The sequence below is a fragment of the Sardina pilchardus genome, chromosome 7, assembly GCF_963854185.1.
Source record: "Sardina pilchardus chromosome 7, fSarPil1.1, whole genome shotgun sequence".
NCBI classification, from domain to species: domain Eukaryota; kingdom Metazoa; phylum Chordata; class Actinopteri; order Clupeiformes; family Clupeidae; genus Sardina; species Sardina pilchardus.
In genome coordinates, this window is record NC_085000.1 from 424,050 (window position 1) to 439,954 (window position 15,905).

The window sequence follows — 15,905 nt, forward strand, 5'->3', positions numbered from 1 at the left end:
GGGGCTCACAAACATGCCCCCAGACTGTAGCACTGTTTGCCTGGCTAGCGCCTACCACTTCTCAAATGAGACGTGGTCTGGCAACCAAACGTTCATTTTCTCGTATTTGAAAAAAAATGCCCAGATCCGTTCCTTGGGCGTCTATCAAATGTGTCTGTGCATAGCTCATCATCGTCTTGCTTTCCCCCCTGTACCGTGATTGGTCCCCTATCTCAGGCAAAAATTAGGGCGGTAGAGAATCAAATCGCGCGCAAGTTAGCATGGGAACACGCTGTAGCATGCCTATAGCACTGTAGCAGCCAGCAGCAACTTGAGCTACTGTAGATAAAACTAGTTGTTTTCTGTTATTTGAAATGGAGATCTATGTGAAATATTGCCGGATTTCTTCTTTAACACCTTGAGGAATTGATTTCAAATGTGAGCAGCCAGGGGCAAGACTAACACTTAAACACGGTTATTCATCAAATGAGGCAGGAAAGGCAAGAAATACAAGCTCTGTGCAGAATAACACTTATTTTGTCCCTTAAATAACGTGATGAACAGGCAATTCACACATGGTGATATTTCTCTGAATACTGGCCAGAAAATACTACATGCATTTATCTTAACACAAACAGGCATTTCTGATTGCAAGGTATATTTGGGGTTAAAAGTAGGAGGTAGACGTGCAGGCAGGTCTAAATCCAAGTAGAATACTTATTTCAGCTGCTGATGTGTTGCTGACTCAGGGGTAGTATAATTTGAGGTATGCTACCCTGTTCCTCTGCTTCAGGAACTCCTTGTCACATTGAAGCTGCCGGACAGAAGAAACAGAACAAGAAATATCGAGCATTATCTCACATTACAAGTTTAAGAAATTCACATTACCAATCTTTCAGCTGTACAAGTCTGTTCGCATTGAGGACACAGAGGTGAGCCCTTTGTCAAACAATTCTATTCTTTACAACCTGTATGTTCACCCCTCATACTTAAACAGATTACAGCATTAACATTACCACAATCAATGTTAAAGGAGAATGGGGGGGGGGTGAGGTGAGGAGAGGTGGGGGAGGAGCCAGAAATGATCCCAGCCCTTGTCACCTTGGATACTGTAAGTAATACCACTTGCTTGTACCTTTCCTCTGTGCACCAGCTGCTCTCTGACTGCATCCACTGCAGCTTTGTCTCTCATTTACATCTTTTACAAAGCTACTTGCTCCCTCCATCCTGCTGTGTAACTTCAATTACTGCTTTAAAGGTGCTCTACGCGATGTCACGCCATTTCTAAGCTAAAACATTTTTTGTCACATACAGCAAACGTCACCTCACCACCGCTAGCTGCCTGTGCCCTGAATACACTAATAATAATAATAATAATAATAATAACCAAAAAAAAAAACCACGTCTCTGTGGACTGCCCAGGGTATAGTGTTGATGTGGGGTTTAATGTATTGTAATGTAATGTTTATTTGGTCATTAATAGGGTATGCACCATTTAGTTGGTCATAACACTTGAACAGACCTTTAGTTCCAAAAACATTTCACCTATTCTCACAACTTTGTACCAGTATACAAAACCAGATAACTTGATTACGAGTAGATTACTTATTGGTTAAAGTGTAACTGCACCCTAAAATATATTTTTTGAGCTGTTGATTGACTGAAAATACTCATAAGTGGTGAACTACACTATTACCAAGGTTAATATTGACAAAAATCGTGTTTTCCAAGAAAAGTAACATTTTGTATGATTTTGTAATGGAGATATTGCTCTCCGCGCCCTCTACAGGTTGAAACATGGCATGGCATTTTTGTCCAAAATGCTAGTGGAATGCTGACGTAGTCCTGCACTTTTCGTCCGACTCTACGTCACCGGGTCGTTACAAATTAGGAATGAAACGCCCCAACACCTGCTGCCCTGATTAGCCTAACTGTGATAAGCCATGTCTGCAGCATTCATTCCCAGATTGACACGAAATCACCATGGTTGATTGGCTGCAGCAGTGCTGCACGCCCTTCCAAATTTCAGAACGTCTCGCCCATTTTGAAAGCCTTTTTCAGAAATGTGAAGTGGGTGGAGTTATGGGGTGAAGTTACACTTTAATGCAGGCTAAAGATCTAGCAATGTGGTAAATGGTGACCACTGTTAGTGAATGCTGAGGCAAACATGGTGAGGTTTATTGGAATTGTAGCTCATCATCTTAATCTAGCTTGTATCTTAGCTTTCAAATGACACAAGACAGAAACAGCATTGTGGAAGACAATTAGTCTAATTCAATGAAATGAAAGTTCAAGAAATGATCCATGAATGATCGAAATTGTATGCATGGAATGATTATTGTAGGCTATGTATGAGTTGCAAGAGGATACCTCCCTCAACCCTCTGTGTTATGTTAACATAACATGTTTGATTTGGAAAATGTTCAGCACGGAGCAGTTTCCAGTGAAATGTTTTATTCACCAGAATCCTTGCCTGGTAAACACGATTGTCTTTACCAAAAATGCCCTGCCAACTAAAACATGTTTTGCATAGCTTAACAGCCATGCCATTACTAACTGCAGTTAAGATGGCAATGTGGGTGTGTTTGTGTAACCAACGTTGTGTTGAACCACCGCGGTTCAGCCCTGCAGCACCTTGGATCGGGAGTCGAGCGTGCTAACAATCCAGCTAAAATCCAGCTCCAGTTTTCATGCCAGCAGTACTCTTGAGCAGTGCTGTAGTCTAGTTTTCTGTGGTGGGTATACTGTCAGTGATGTGTCGCCTGAGGCGCGCCGCGCACCCACCCCCAAAAATAAATAAATAAATAAATGTATCAATCAATTGTGTATATATATACACAATGTATATACACACAAATGTATATATATACACATATATGGATCCCAAATACATTGACAATCTTAACCACAATTAGATACTTTATATCCACCACACACAGTAATAAGGAACATAAAAGGGTGGATGTTGAGGATATACTGCAACAACTGACTTTTACTCAATAGGCCTAGGCCTATTCTCTGCTTTCCTTCGAGTGGAGTTTTCTTTTCACCCCTACATTAAAGTTATAGCATTCACAAATATTTCAGCAGAAAGTATCCAGTGTTTCCCACAGATTAGAAGGCAATATGTGGCTTTTTATGGCTCTCCTTTCATATAATGTGAATGATTTTTTAACAAGATGTAAAGCTTGTCTTTATTTGAAACACACACACACACACACACATTATGTAATTATTTATACATTATATATAATGACATTTCTGATATATGACATAACAGCAAACTTTATGCAGATTATAGCCTAATATTTATATTACAACTCCACCTCTTAAATTCAGCTATCTGGTTGAAGCCTCAAAATACTGTAAACAAAGTAGCAGGCTAAGCTTATCATAGGGTAGGCCTACTGTAGGCCTACTACTGGTTGGACTGTTCAGTTTCCCCACATGTGTTTAAGTTTCAACGTAAGCAAATACTTTTTCTCCATGGGATAGGCCCTTTTTAGTCTTGGAGTTGAAAAACATTGGTATTGTATTGAGATGGTCAGTTAACTTGAATGCAAGAGTTTTCATCAAATGTCTGCAGCATAGCCCACTAATTATGCTAACCGGATTTAACAGTAATTTAGCTACAGTAGTCGTCTTCTGTGCGTCATTGCGTTCACGATTGTGAATGTTAGATTTGGATTAAATGTGCATGTCGAGGGCGGGTGTCCATTGGGCGCGCACTAGAGCAGGCCACGGCGAATGATTTTACTTCTACTGTTTGGTAAAGTTGCACGTATAGTCTACAAAAGTTGCGGAATAATTTTATGCTTCCACCCGAGCAGTGTCAGGTGCATCAGTGCGACTGTGAACGCTTCCAAGGATGATCTCGTTGGTTTTCAGGTTTTCATTTAGACAGACGCGGTGTGCACGGAGGGGAGGGGCTGTGTTTGCTTGTGTGTAGACAGACGCGTGAATGTCAGAGAGGGAGAGCAGGAAAAGGAAATTCAGCTTGACGAATGCTGCGTGTTTTTCAATAGCGTTAAAAAATAAAGAAAGAAAGAATAACTGACGTTGATTTCTTCTAGCTACTCAAGAGCGATTGAATGATTTCAGAGGTTGTTGACACGTATCTTTGCCTATGTTTTACTGGATATACGCAAATCCATGAACTTTTTAGGTGGTTATACGGCGTATAGGCCTACCTGCGTATCATGTACTACAGCCCTGCTCTTGAGGCATCGGGGAGTGAGGTCTACTAATGTTCGACACGCACAGCAGATATTTACTAATATCTTAATTATATTATCTTATAGAATATTTACTGATATTGTAGGCTCTGCACACAGCACAGTATGACTGGTGACATCTAGAATCATCAGACATTGTGGCCAAACTTCAGCAAATATCCAAAATCTTGGGTGTGTAAAATTTACATTTCTGAATGCCTTTCTGTGGCTATATTGCCATGGTTCCATGTGATTATGTACCGTAATTTCCCAACTATTAGCCGCGGCTTATACATTGATTTTGCAAAATTTCTTCAGCTATCCTGTCCTGCGGCTTAAATACTGCGGCTGATATACAGGAAATTACTGTAAGCAATATTCAAACCAAAACAACTGTAGGCTACCCAAGAAGCTACGACACTTTTTAACTAGATAAGTCAGATTTTACTCCTTTCCTCACCCATGTCAACTTCTATCCATACCCAACTGGCGTCATCATGCTTGTGGGTCCCACCAGATCTACTGCGGTAACACCTTGAAATAATTTGGGCCTTCTAACGTTTATGATAAAGTATGTTGCTTGTTTTTATTGTTTGTGAAACCTGTCTGGACATATGGGATGGGGGCATAGAAAATATGTGTTTCCTTAAATTCTGAAAGGCATTTAACACAATCCACTTCATGCTGAACCCCCTATTGTTTAGCATTACAGTTTTCATTTCTGATTACAGGAGGTCATCCTAGGCCTACCGCTTAGGGAATTGGAATTCTAACTGAAGGGTGGCAAGTTTGATCCCTGACTGATGTGGGTGAGGGAAGTGATTGAACAATACTTTCCCACATACACGGATGAGGTGCCTTTGAGCAAAGCAGTCAACACCTCTGGATATACTGTATGTGCTCCTTTGTATAATGCCTCATTTTCACTTAATGGTACTGAATTATTATATACCGGTAATAAGTTTAAGTGGGGGTATGATAATAGCATAGTCTCTCAGGTTGGAAATGAAGTGGTAGCATACATGTATATACAGTGCCTATAGAAAGTTATCATACCCTTTTGAAATAGTTATTTTTTTTGTCTTACAGCCTGAAATCAAAACCCATTTTAAAAAAAATCTTTTCCAGTTTTATTTACAAATGTAGCTGTACAACATCAAAATAATGAAAAAAAAGTCAACAGTTCTGAAAATTAATAAAAAATTAAAAACTAGAATAGCAGGGTTGGAAAAGTCATCATACCCCTGACTTATTACTTTGTAAAGCTTCCTTTTGCTTTCATTACAGCCATCAATCTGTTTGGATATGTCTATTACAGCTTTGCACACCTAGATAGGGGAATATTTGCCCAATTTTCCGTGCAGAAATGTTAAAATTTCGTCAAATTCTGTAGGGAATGGCCATGGACTGCTCTCTTCAAGTCAATCCACATATTTTCTATAGGATTTAAGTCAGGGCTCTGAGTTTGCCACTCAAGGATATTCACCATCCTATCCTTAAGCCACTGCTTTGTTCTTTTGGCAGTATGTTTAGGATTTTTGTTGTGTTGGAAGGCGAATGACCTCCCCATCCTCAGCTGTTTAGGAGAGGGACGCAAGTTTTCCTCAAGAATTTTGGTGTACTTCGCAGCATCCATTTTCCCTTCTATCCTGACCAATTGCCCAGTCCCCGCTGAAGAGAAACATCCCCAAAACATAATGTTGCCCCCACCATGCTTCAAAGTAGGTATGGTGTGTTTTGGGTGTGTTTTGGTGTGTATACTGTGTTTGGTTAGCGCCTGGAGCTCAGTCCAAAAACTTCAATCTTAGTCTCCAAAAAGTTTGATCTTAGTCTCATCTGACCATATAAGCTTTTTCCACATGGTAGCAGAATATTCCAGATGTGTTTTTGCACTGAACTCCAAGCGCAATGTTTGGCGAAAACCAACACAGTACACCACCCAAAACACACCATACCTAGTGTGAAGCATGGTGGGGGCAACATTATGTTGTGGGGATGTTTCTTTTCAGCGGGAACTGGGCAATTGGTCAGGATAGAAGGGAAAATGGATGCTGCCAAGTACACCCACATTCTTAAGGAAAACCTGCGTCACTCTCCTAGACAGCTGAGGATGGGGAGGTCATTCGCCTTCCAACACGACAATAATCCTAAACATACTGCCAAAAGAACAAAGCAGTGGCTTAAGGATAGGATGGTGAATATCCTTGAGTGGCAAAGTCAGAGCCCTGACTTAAATCTTATAGAAAATATGTGGATTGACTTGAAGAGAGCAGTCCATCGCCATTCCCTACAGAATTTGACTAAATTTGAACATTTCTGTACGGAAAATTGGGCAAATATTCCACTATCTAGGTGTGCAAAGCTATAATAGAGACATGTCCAAACAGATTGATGGCTGTAATGAAAGCAAAAGGAAGTTTTACAAAGTATTTAGTCAGGGGTATGATGACTTTTCCAACCCTGTTATTCTAGTTTTTCATTTTTTCTTAATTTTCAGAACTGTTTACTTTTTTTTCATTATTTTGATGTTGTACAGCTAAATTTGTTAATAAAACTGGAAAAGATTTTTTTTTAAATGGGTTTTGATTTCAGGCTGTAAGACAAAAAAAGTAACTATTTCAAAAGGGTATGATGACTTTCTATAGGCACTGTAACTCAACTTTTCATATGAAGAAAGGAGAGAAAATGTGAAGAAATGCATCTTCAATAGGAATAATATGAATCTACCCCGAAACAGTTCATATATTATATCATCACATAACTTTCGCATGTAAGAGTTCTTATATGGCTCAAACATCCTGTGTCTTTTCATACTAAAACTGTGTGGCTGTTAGTGTGAAAGTGGCCATTAATATTATATTCTTATTCTTATTTTGTATATGAAAATTGGTCTTACATACATTGGTCTCCCCAATTTAAGTAAGGAGGACATACTGTATTGTAGCTGTATATGAACAATACAGGTTTTTCCACGTGTGTCTCTCTCTCTCCTCTCTCACCTCTGTTCTCAGTGCCTTCTTCTCCAGCTGAGGCACTCGCTTCCAGTCTGGGGAGCCAAACTTCATGGGCCAGGACACCTTCCTGCAGGCGCTGGTGTCGTGAGCGTACGTCCCTGGGCTGGCAATGGACAGGACATAGAAGGTCAGAATTTCGCAGCACTTTTCTCTCCAGCCAATCAAAACCTCAGCTGTTCAGGAGTATATCACTGACAAGCTTTATTACTGTAATAGCATCAATGATTCTACAGTAGGCTTGGCTACATTCATGGTTAATGTGATATCCAAGACTTTAAAGTTGTGATGGTTCTGCTACTACCTAGCTGCAATTTGGCTGCACCAGGAAATAAAGGGTAGCTGCCGCAATACCCGAAAAGGACTCTTTGGATTTTGAAATTCATATGATGTCATGTTGGTACAGGTGTGTGTCACGTGAGACCTAGCCTACTGGTAGAGAAGACTCACCCTGGGTTTAAGCCGGTACTGATCTGCTGGACAGATAATCTGGCCATGGTGGAGTTGAAAGGCGTTTTCCCTGGAGGTTCTGTATAGGACACGGCCCAGTTAGGCTGGTACTTCTGTGGTGAGGGAGTCAATGTCTGTAGACAGAGATGGTTGTCATGGTTGTAATCGGTAGTTTACTGCATGCTTCGAATCTACTCAATAAAATGATGTGACCTTGTCATTTGTTGCATATACACCCTTCCATTGCATGCTTAGGCTACCCACTGGCATGGTGTGCCAAGTACCTACATAGGCTACAGTAGCACATGAATGGTCCTGTTGGGACTTATTTTTTTTTCATGTTAATGTTGCCCTGGGCTTGTTATAATAATAGACTGGATACATAAGGTCATGCAACAGTAGTGTACTGTAGTGAATGGAGGTTGTTGCTATCAATGGAACCACCTGAGCATTGACTCACCTGTGCAGGAGGTCGAAAGCGTGTTGCAGTTCTTGCTGCTAAAACATAGCCCTTCTTGCTCTCTGGTCTTTTCTGAATGTCATACAAGACAGTGCCAATCTGAAATAAATGAAAATCGTGCTTAGACCTACATTATTTCACCATTATTTTGCACTCATCTCGATTCCTCAAAAAGCAGGTCTTCAAGACATTTTCCTGGCTTTTGTTATCTGATCTGACCTAGCATCGACGACACTCACCACATGGTTGTCATAGCAGCCAGGGCCGCGCTCTGGGGATCCTTTCACTGCCAGCATCTCGTTCCCCAAGCGATTGGGGGCACAGTGGGCTGGGAACATCAGACGCTGCTGGCAGCTCCCAAACGCGACTTGACCGGCTGTTTTAAAATGCGTTGACTATTTAATAATTGTAAGGCAAATCATGCTACATCATAGACATTTTCGTTTTAGACTAACCCAACTGCTCCCCGTTCTATTAGACCAACCAACTTATAATACTTTCGCTAAAACCTTGCTAAACTGTTGGCTGATGTCTAAACCAAAGGATTTTGTCTATCAAGACATTTTAAATCCAACTGATCGCTAACATGGTTTATGAACGAAAGTGTCAGGCGTAGCTGCAAGGATAATGGAGGAAACCGAATTGAACATAGCCTACCTACCTGCTTCCCGTTTTGCCGCCATGCCTACCTGCTTGTTTACAAAATGGTTACTATAGTAACCAGGTGCTAGATTCCAGCCACACACAATTTTTTGAGCCAGTTCAAGTTCAAAGTGTAGGCCTATTGTAGCCTACTCATAAAATATATAGCCTAGCCTAAGTAATGAAATCCCTTGTGCTCCATTCAACTAGGCTACAGAAATAAATTAAAAAAGGAAAAATAAATAAATAGAAAAAAGAGGGGTCGGGGAGAACCAGGGACACGGGCAAGGTGTGTGTGTGTGTGTGTGTGTGTGTGTGTGTGTGTGTGTGTGTGTGTGTGTGTGTGTGTGTGTGTGTGTGTGTGTGTGTGTGTGTGTGTGTGTGTGTGTGTGTGTGTGTGTGAGTGTGAGTGTGAGTGTGTGAGTGTGAGTGTGAGTGTGAGTGTGAGTGTGTGAGTGTGTGAGTGTGAGTGTGAGTGAATCCTAATGGCAGGCATGTGTGATAGCCTACAGTAGGCTACTGGGTTGAGTGGAAAAAAGGGTGCTGGGTAGGCTACACAAAGAAGGCTGAAATAAACTATGCTAGCCTACAAGAAATATGTAGCCTACCCAGACAGCAAAGGAGTCCAAAACGGACCCGCGCTCAAGCCGCCACATCCGCCTGACAGTCAGCCTCCGTTTTGGATACGGGCACAGAACACATTTCGCCTCCGTTAGCGCGCCTTCATACGGCGGATCCACGCCGGACCCTGTGCGGATGCGCACATCGAACGCACCCTTCAAATCTGCTAACGGTTTCCTTCCTCAGTTTTTTCGCTGATGGAGTGCGGAGGCGATACAGCGGTGTCTGCGGGCTCACTGTAAGTATGCTTCTATATGCTTTATTTATGCAGTTACCTAGTATATTCAGTGAAAATGTACTTCCATAACACAAGTTACCAACTTATCTACCTTTATTTGCTGATATAATCCGTAATTTGCTATACTGGCCAGCTGATGATACACACCAGCTAACGTCTAGCAGCTAGCTTGCGCAAGCTAATTTAGCTCACTTTCGACAGGGCTAAATCTTGTCCAACTTGGGCCTTGTTAAATTTTTCATCAAAGCTAAACTCAAAACTCAGTTAAAATTGAGCGAAGCTTGATTTGGTTGAACGCTAACTTTATGTATGCATGTGAACAACAAGTTGGTTTGCGTGAGCTAGCGTTAGCTTGTTGGCTAACGATAACGTTAAACTGTCATGGATATTTTTTGTTAACGTTAATGAAAGCTTAGATGTTGGACTCGGGAGTCTTTAAGAAGACTTAGATGTGTTTACATCTTATTTCGTTCTTGGAGGGGGGCTGATTTCACATTGTTTACTTGTCCTGGATAAGATAACGTTTGTGATTTTAAATTATGAACGACGTATCGATAGTTCTAGTAGTAATGCAAGCCATGTCACGCGCATGCTCAGACCTGTTTGAAACTTTTTGAACTCGTCGATGGCTGCAAGAAATACCCTCGGGATTCGTGCCCTTATATTTGTACACGTTAGCGAGAAACCGGCCTACTATTCAATCTAAAACTTCTGGTTTTCAGGCGTGTTTCCTGGTGACTTTGTCAATTGAATAGTAGAGATTACTCGTTAACTTTCATAAACTATAAGGGCACAAATCCCGAAGCCATTTGTTTTATGAAGAAACTGCCGTCAATGAGGTCATTTAATGCTGAAAGTTTTTTTGGAGCATGATTTGACTGAAAAGGAGAAACACATTAGAGGCAGTCAGTGGCGATTCTAGAGATTTGTAACACGGGTGGCCCTAGTGGGGCACTGGTTAATTCAAGGGTGGCATCTAGATAAACAGAAACAGGCTCAAGTTGTTAAATTAGCACACATGCATGAGTAAAACCATGCACCAAGCACCATACTCATAAAATGAAGGACAAAGACCATACTCTCACATCAAATGTCTTTGTAATTGGATAAAATGTCAAATACAGTTTCCAGCTCATTTTCAGCTCTGAACAAAACCCGTTCAGAACCCGTTTTTGCCAGTGGTTCTTAACTGGTCTGGTTTTGGAACCCATAATTTCACAAGTTCATAAAGTTGTGACCAACTATATATATTTAGCATTCAGGCCAACGAATATGGTGAGGTAGCCTACATAAGACACGCAAAGTGCCTGGCCTATTTGTGTGGAAAATGCAGATGTTTGGCATTACATTTGTGAAGTCTTTAACTGCTGATATTATCAACAGGGGTGTGTTGTTTCCAAGTGGCACTTTAGTTTGGATGGTTTTATGCTCTCATGCTACACTGTCTTATTTTGTCCTCAATTTAAGTTAATCACATAAATATATGTTTTTGTGTTAGCGCAAGCAGTAGCTTGCAGGCCTATTGTAAACTCACATGCTAAAAACAATAAATCATGTAGCCTATAACTGCAAGTATGTTTGCTAGATTGCTTATATTTCTGAACCCTGATATTTCAAACTAGGCCCCGGCAGTGGCGCAACTGGCTGGGGCACCTGCACCGTACGCTGGCGACCCGGGTTCGATTCCCGCCCCGTGGTCCTTTCCAGATCCCACCCCGACTCTCTCCCACTCACTTCCTGTCATTCTCTCTACTGTCCTGTCCAAATAAAGGCATAAAAAGCCCAAAAAATAATCTAAAAAAAAAAAAAAAAAAAAAAAAAAAAAAAGATATTTCAAACTAGTGTGCTGCAAGTGCATCAAGAAATTTCTCGCCTTTGACTGTTAATGGCGAATAGTAGACTAGGATTTTGGGGTGGCACCTGGGGTGGCCAATTGAATCTCAAGGGTGGCCTGTGCCACCCGGAGCCACCCCTCTGGCTACGCCCCAGGAGGCAGTAGTTGACTTGATGCATATCCTTGCTTTGCTTTGTCACAGACCAGACTCTTTTCAAAGTTTAGAATTCATGGGTTTCATCAGGTCCCTTTCCACAGGTGTATAAAATCAAGCACATTGATTATCAATGCAGACTACATGGTGCTTGATTAATACACCTGTGGAAAGGGACCTGATGAAACCCATGAATATATGGGAAGAGGAGCTAAATTGATCAACACCATATTCTCTGGATCCCAATATAATGCTAGTTTAATGGGGTGTAATATTGGTAATAATAAATATTTGCCTTTTTTTCCCCCTGATGATAACAGTTATGCATATTTATGTGTCTGTGTTACAGGTCATTCACAAATGGCTCCAGCCTGGTTTGGGGGTCTAGCCTTTCTCATCCTGTCCTGCCACCCAATAAAGTAAGCTATACAGTTTTACATTTGAGTTATTTTACTTGGATGTATTAGTGGTTATGATAACTATTTGCCAATTTATTTCTGATGATAGAAGTAATGCATATTTATGTGTTACAGGCCATTCACAAGTGGCTCCAGCCTGGTTTGGGGGTCTAGCCTTTCTCATCCTGTCCTGCCACCCAATAAAGTAAGCTATACAGTTTTACATTTGAGTTATTTGACTTGGATGTATGAGTGGTTATGATAACTATTTGGCCATTAATTTCTGATGATAGAAGTAATGCATATTTATGTATATGTGTTACAGGCCATTCACAAGTGGCTCCAGCCTGGTTTGGGGGTCTAGCCTGTCTCATCCTGTCCTGCCACCCAATAAAGTAAGCTATACAGTTTTACATTTGATTTATTTGACTTTTGGTCCACACATTAGTCATATAAGATAACCATATGCCTTTGTAACTGGAGTTACCAGTTCAGGATGAATTGAAGGTAAATGTCAACATACATAAATGCCTTTCTCTGCTGTAATAAAATCCACCGTTTACCTCAAAAGCTCTCTAATAAAATGTACAATTTTTTTATTTCAGAAGAGAAGAAAGGCCTCTGCAACTGCTTTTACCAGGTAAGGATGAATTGCAGATACATTTCAACATAAAAATGTTTTTTGTCTACTTTGATAAATTCCTCATTTCCAGTAGCTACAAAGCTCTATAATCAGCATCATTTTTGTTTAATCTGTGCATGCAAATGCTGTAGTATAACGAACAAGTATTTGTCTCTGTGAACCACTTTTCTGTTGCCTTTTTACATTTTCAAGTAACAGGTCTTTGCCAACATGTCTTAAACCCTCATTATATTTACTGGAAGACTACACTGTGCACATAACAGAAGCATTCCGTTTGCAGCGCATCTGCTGCAACACTGTAATCAATGGAACTCTTTACACTAGATGTGATAGCGGCATGTACAGTATGTTTGAAAAAATTACTCGTCTTCTAAAACTATTTTCATGCTCTGCGAACAGAGTGCTTCACTTGTGGACCCAGTGTAGCTGTCTAGTAGCTGTCTATGGATTGTGTCACCATTACAGCAGCCTGCTGGTGGCGGTACCTTTATATTCATGTTGCTGACTTTCAGTTGAAAAGTAGTTATGTACTGTATATGCTTCCAAAACGTAACTCATTTTGTTATGCTTGTATGATTACAGATGCTGTGAGAGAGTTATGCCCTGTGCCGCGGCTTCTGATTCAGTACAGCAGTTCAACCAGCCCAGCAAACAGGAAAAGCTCAAGGAGGTGTCTTAACTGTCAGTATCCAAAGATCAGGCTACTGTTAGGTCCAACTAAGAAAAACAGTGGTCTGGTATGAAGGTTATCTGTGTTTTGAAACATAAATATTCATTAAATAATAATAAAAATGTTTGACACTATTTATGGTTGCATTTCATTTTACTTTATTATCTGTTTAAGGTATTTATTGTCTACGATGACTTATCTCATTGAGCATTGAGGTGCCGGTGACAAGTGTCTACCATTGTTTAGGAATTGCATGAAGGAGTTAAAGTTTGTAACTGATTAATAACTTGTAGTACTGTAAAACCCATATTCTAATGCTTACTCTTTCACACAATGAAGGTATTTGGCTGTAAAACCACAAGGTGCTTCACATGATAGATTTGTACTTAATCATTTATTGAATTGAATGTATGAAGTCATTTTAATGTCATATTGGTTGATGCAAAACTTACTTTATGTAGCCTAGTGCTATCTATATGTTGGCCAGTTAGATTAGGCTATACAGTGTATTTCTGTAGTAGTAGTAGCTAGTTTTGGCCATAATAAGATAAATCAGCTGGGATATAACCCAGATGAACTGCTTCATGAACGGGTCCTAAACGGATCCGGGAGGATGAGAAACGCCTCCGAAATGAATCCGCGGCGGATGCGCTGTTTAATTCGCGGGTCCGAAATGAATCCGCTGCGGATGCACGTCCATTTCGCGGGTTCGAAACGGACCCGTAGCGGATAAGCTGGTACAAGCGCGGATGCGGATAGAGTCCGCCACGGAGTCTGGTCGGACCCGTGATGCGTGACCGCTTCGGACCCGCCGCGGTGTGCAAGTGGACGCAGTTTCGGACCCGTTGCTGTCTGGGTATTGTTTGAATGGTAGGCCTCTCGGCTATAGGGGCGTTGATAGACACAATTACCTAGTAGGCCTAACTCACAGTGAACTAATTAGCCTACTACAGAGTTTAATGCCTGGCTCAGGCACACACCTGGAATACAATACACATTAATTAAGGTCTTTTTTTGGAGTAGGCCTATGTGAGTATTTGTGAAGAGATTTACGTTAAAATATGTAACTGTATTAGTTGTTAGTTTCTGCTTTCAGTCCCCATATTTGTCTGATCAGACCCCCTTTGTGACAAAGTGATTTTTTGTGTGCTTAACAATACAGTAAAATGTTGGTTTTTTTCCAATAGGTGCAATGGAATATCAAGCTGTGCTGTGCCTGTTACAAACTCTGTGTTCTCTGATCCTTGTGGTCGGACATATAAATATCTGGATGTATCTTATGAATGCTAACCAGCCAGTATGTGTCATTTGCAAAAAGCTTTCAAATGCAGCCATAGACTCACCTTACTGTTATATTGAATAGACTCTATTCTGATTTTCAGAAAGAAGTGTCACATGTGAGCACAAAAGGAATGGTATCAGCTGTGGTAAATCTTAACACTTTTATATCAACACCTAGTAAACAAGTCATGCAGAACTGCAGCATTAGACTCCAGACCCTGAATCATTTCAAAAATGCAACTGTCATAATACATTTCAGGACTTTTATAAGTACATTTGAAGGCAAGTACTTTTGTACTTCCACTAAAGTGGAAATGTAAAAGGCGGACTTCTACTTTTACTGGAGTAACATTTACGGCCAATGTTTACTGACTTTGAATGTTGCAGCGCTGTCGTCATCATCAGTTTAGCTCGCTTCTGGCCCGCCTATATCAGATACACCGATGTGATTGGTTTCCCCCAATGCCGATGAGTAAAAGTGCATCATTGCTCATTGCCAGAGTATCTTGCACACATCACAAATGATTTATATTGGCTAACGTCTGTAATTACATGCCAGATTACATAATACAGAAGTCATCAACTAGAAATGCAATTCCAAGGAATTACAGTGCATGAAAATGCAAAAAAATGTAGATATGGTTACTAAGGTGTAGCTAGGGTAAACATGGTGGTTGCATAGTTTAAAGAGAGTTGATAGTGTTAAGGTAGACATTTTAAAGCTTAAACATTCCTGTTCTAACTTAACTAATGATTTCTAACAGGTATTCTACAATGTTAACTATGCTAACAATGCTAACCAGGTTGATAAGTTAACTTAGCTGATGATTTCTAGCAGTAATGCTAAAAATGCTAACTGTGCTAACATTGCTAACTATGTTAACAATGCTAACCACCTTGATTAGCTAACTTAGCTAATCATTTTAGCAGTTGTGCTAAAAATGCTAACTATGCTAACTATGCTAACTATGCTAACCAGGTTAACCAGGTTGATTAGCTAACTTAGCTAATCATTTTTAGCAGTTATGTTAAAATGCTAACTATGCTAACAATGCTAACTTGCTAGTGAGGACTTTTATTTTGAAACAGTAGTTGCTAGGGTATCCATGGTGCCCACTATCAGGAATAAAGAAGTTACTGTAGTTTAATCATGTTGGTTGCTATGGAAACTGTCAAAAACGCTTCATTTTAATAGTTGCTATGTTGGTTGCTAGGTACATGGAGGTTTCATATAAACCGCTCACAAAAAGTAAGGAAACTTGACTTTGGCCCATTATATCTCCACTTTAATAATACCAATCACCAATCAC

The 15,905-nt window shown here is 40.4% G+C and overlaps 1 protein-coding gene and 1 long non-coding RNA gene across 2 annotated transcripts; one reads left to right on the forward strand and one right to left on the reverse strand.

The window, feature by feature from the left end:
• Nucleotides 1–635: 635 nt before the first annotated feature.
• LOC134087061 (ciliary microtubule-associated protein 3-like) lies at nt 636–8,804 on the reverse strand. The gene is made up of 6 exons (XM_062540265.1): nt 8,776–8,804; nt 8,354–8,490; nt 8,115–8,213; nt 7,655–7,788; nt 7,193–7,310; nt 636–793 (listed from the first exon to the last, which is right to left on the reverse strand). The coding sequence occupies exons 1-6, from the start codon at nt 8,795–8,797 to the stop codon at nt 725–727; spliced, it is 579 nt and encodes a 192-aa protein (XP_062396249.1). The 5' UTR covers nt 8,798–8,804; the 3' UTR covers nt 636–724.
• Nucleotides 8,805–12,326: 3,522 nt separating this feature from the next.
• LOC134088077 (uncharacterized) lies at nt 12,327–13,360 on the forward strand. Its single transcript, XR_009939896.1, has 3 exons — nt 12,327–12,396; nt 12,607–12,641; nt 13,227–13,360. It is a non-coding gene; the product is annotated as an uncharacterized LOC134088077 (long non-coding RNA).
• The last annotated feature ends 2,545 nt before the right edge of the window (nt 13,361–15,905 follow it).

Coding starts and splice junctions, on each gene's coding strand:
- LOC134087061 (XM_062540265.1), bottom strand. CDS start 8,797: ATGGCGGCAAAACGGGAAGCAG. Junction 8,491..8,775: donor GGCGGCAAAACGGGAAGCAG/GTAGGTAGGCTA, acceptor ATTTTAAAACAG/CCGGTCAAGTCGCGTTTGGG. Junction 7,789..8,114: donor GCTTTCGACCTCCTGCACAG/GTGAGTCAATGC, acceptor CTCTGTCTACAG/ACATTGACTCCCTCACCACA.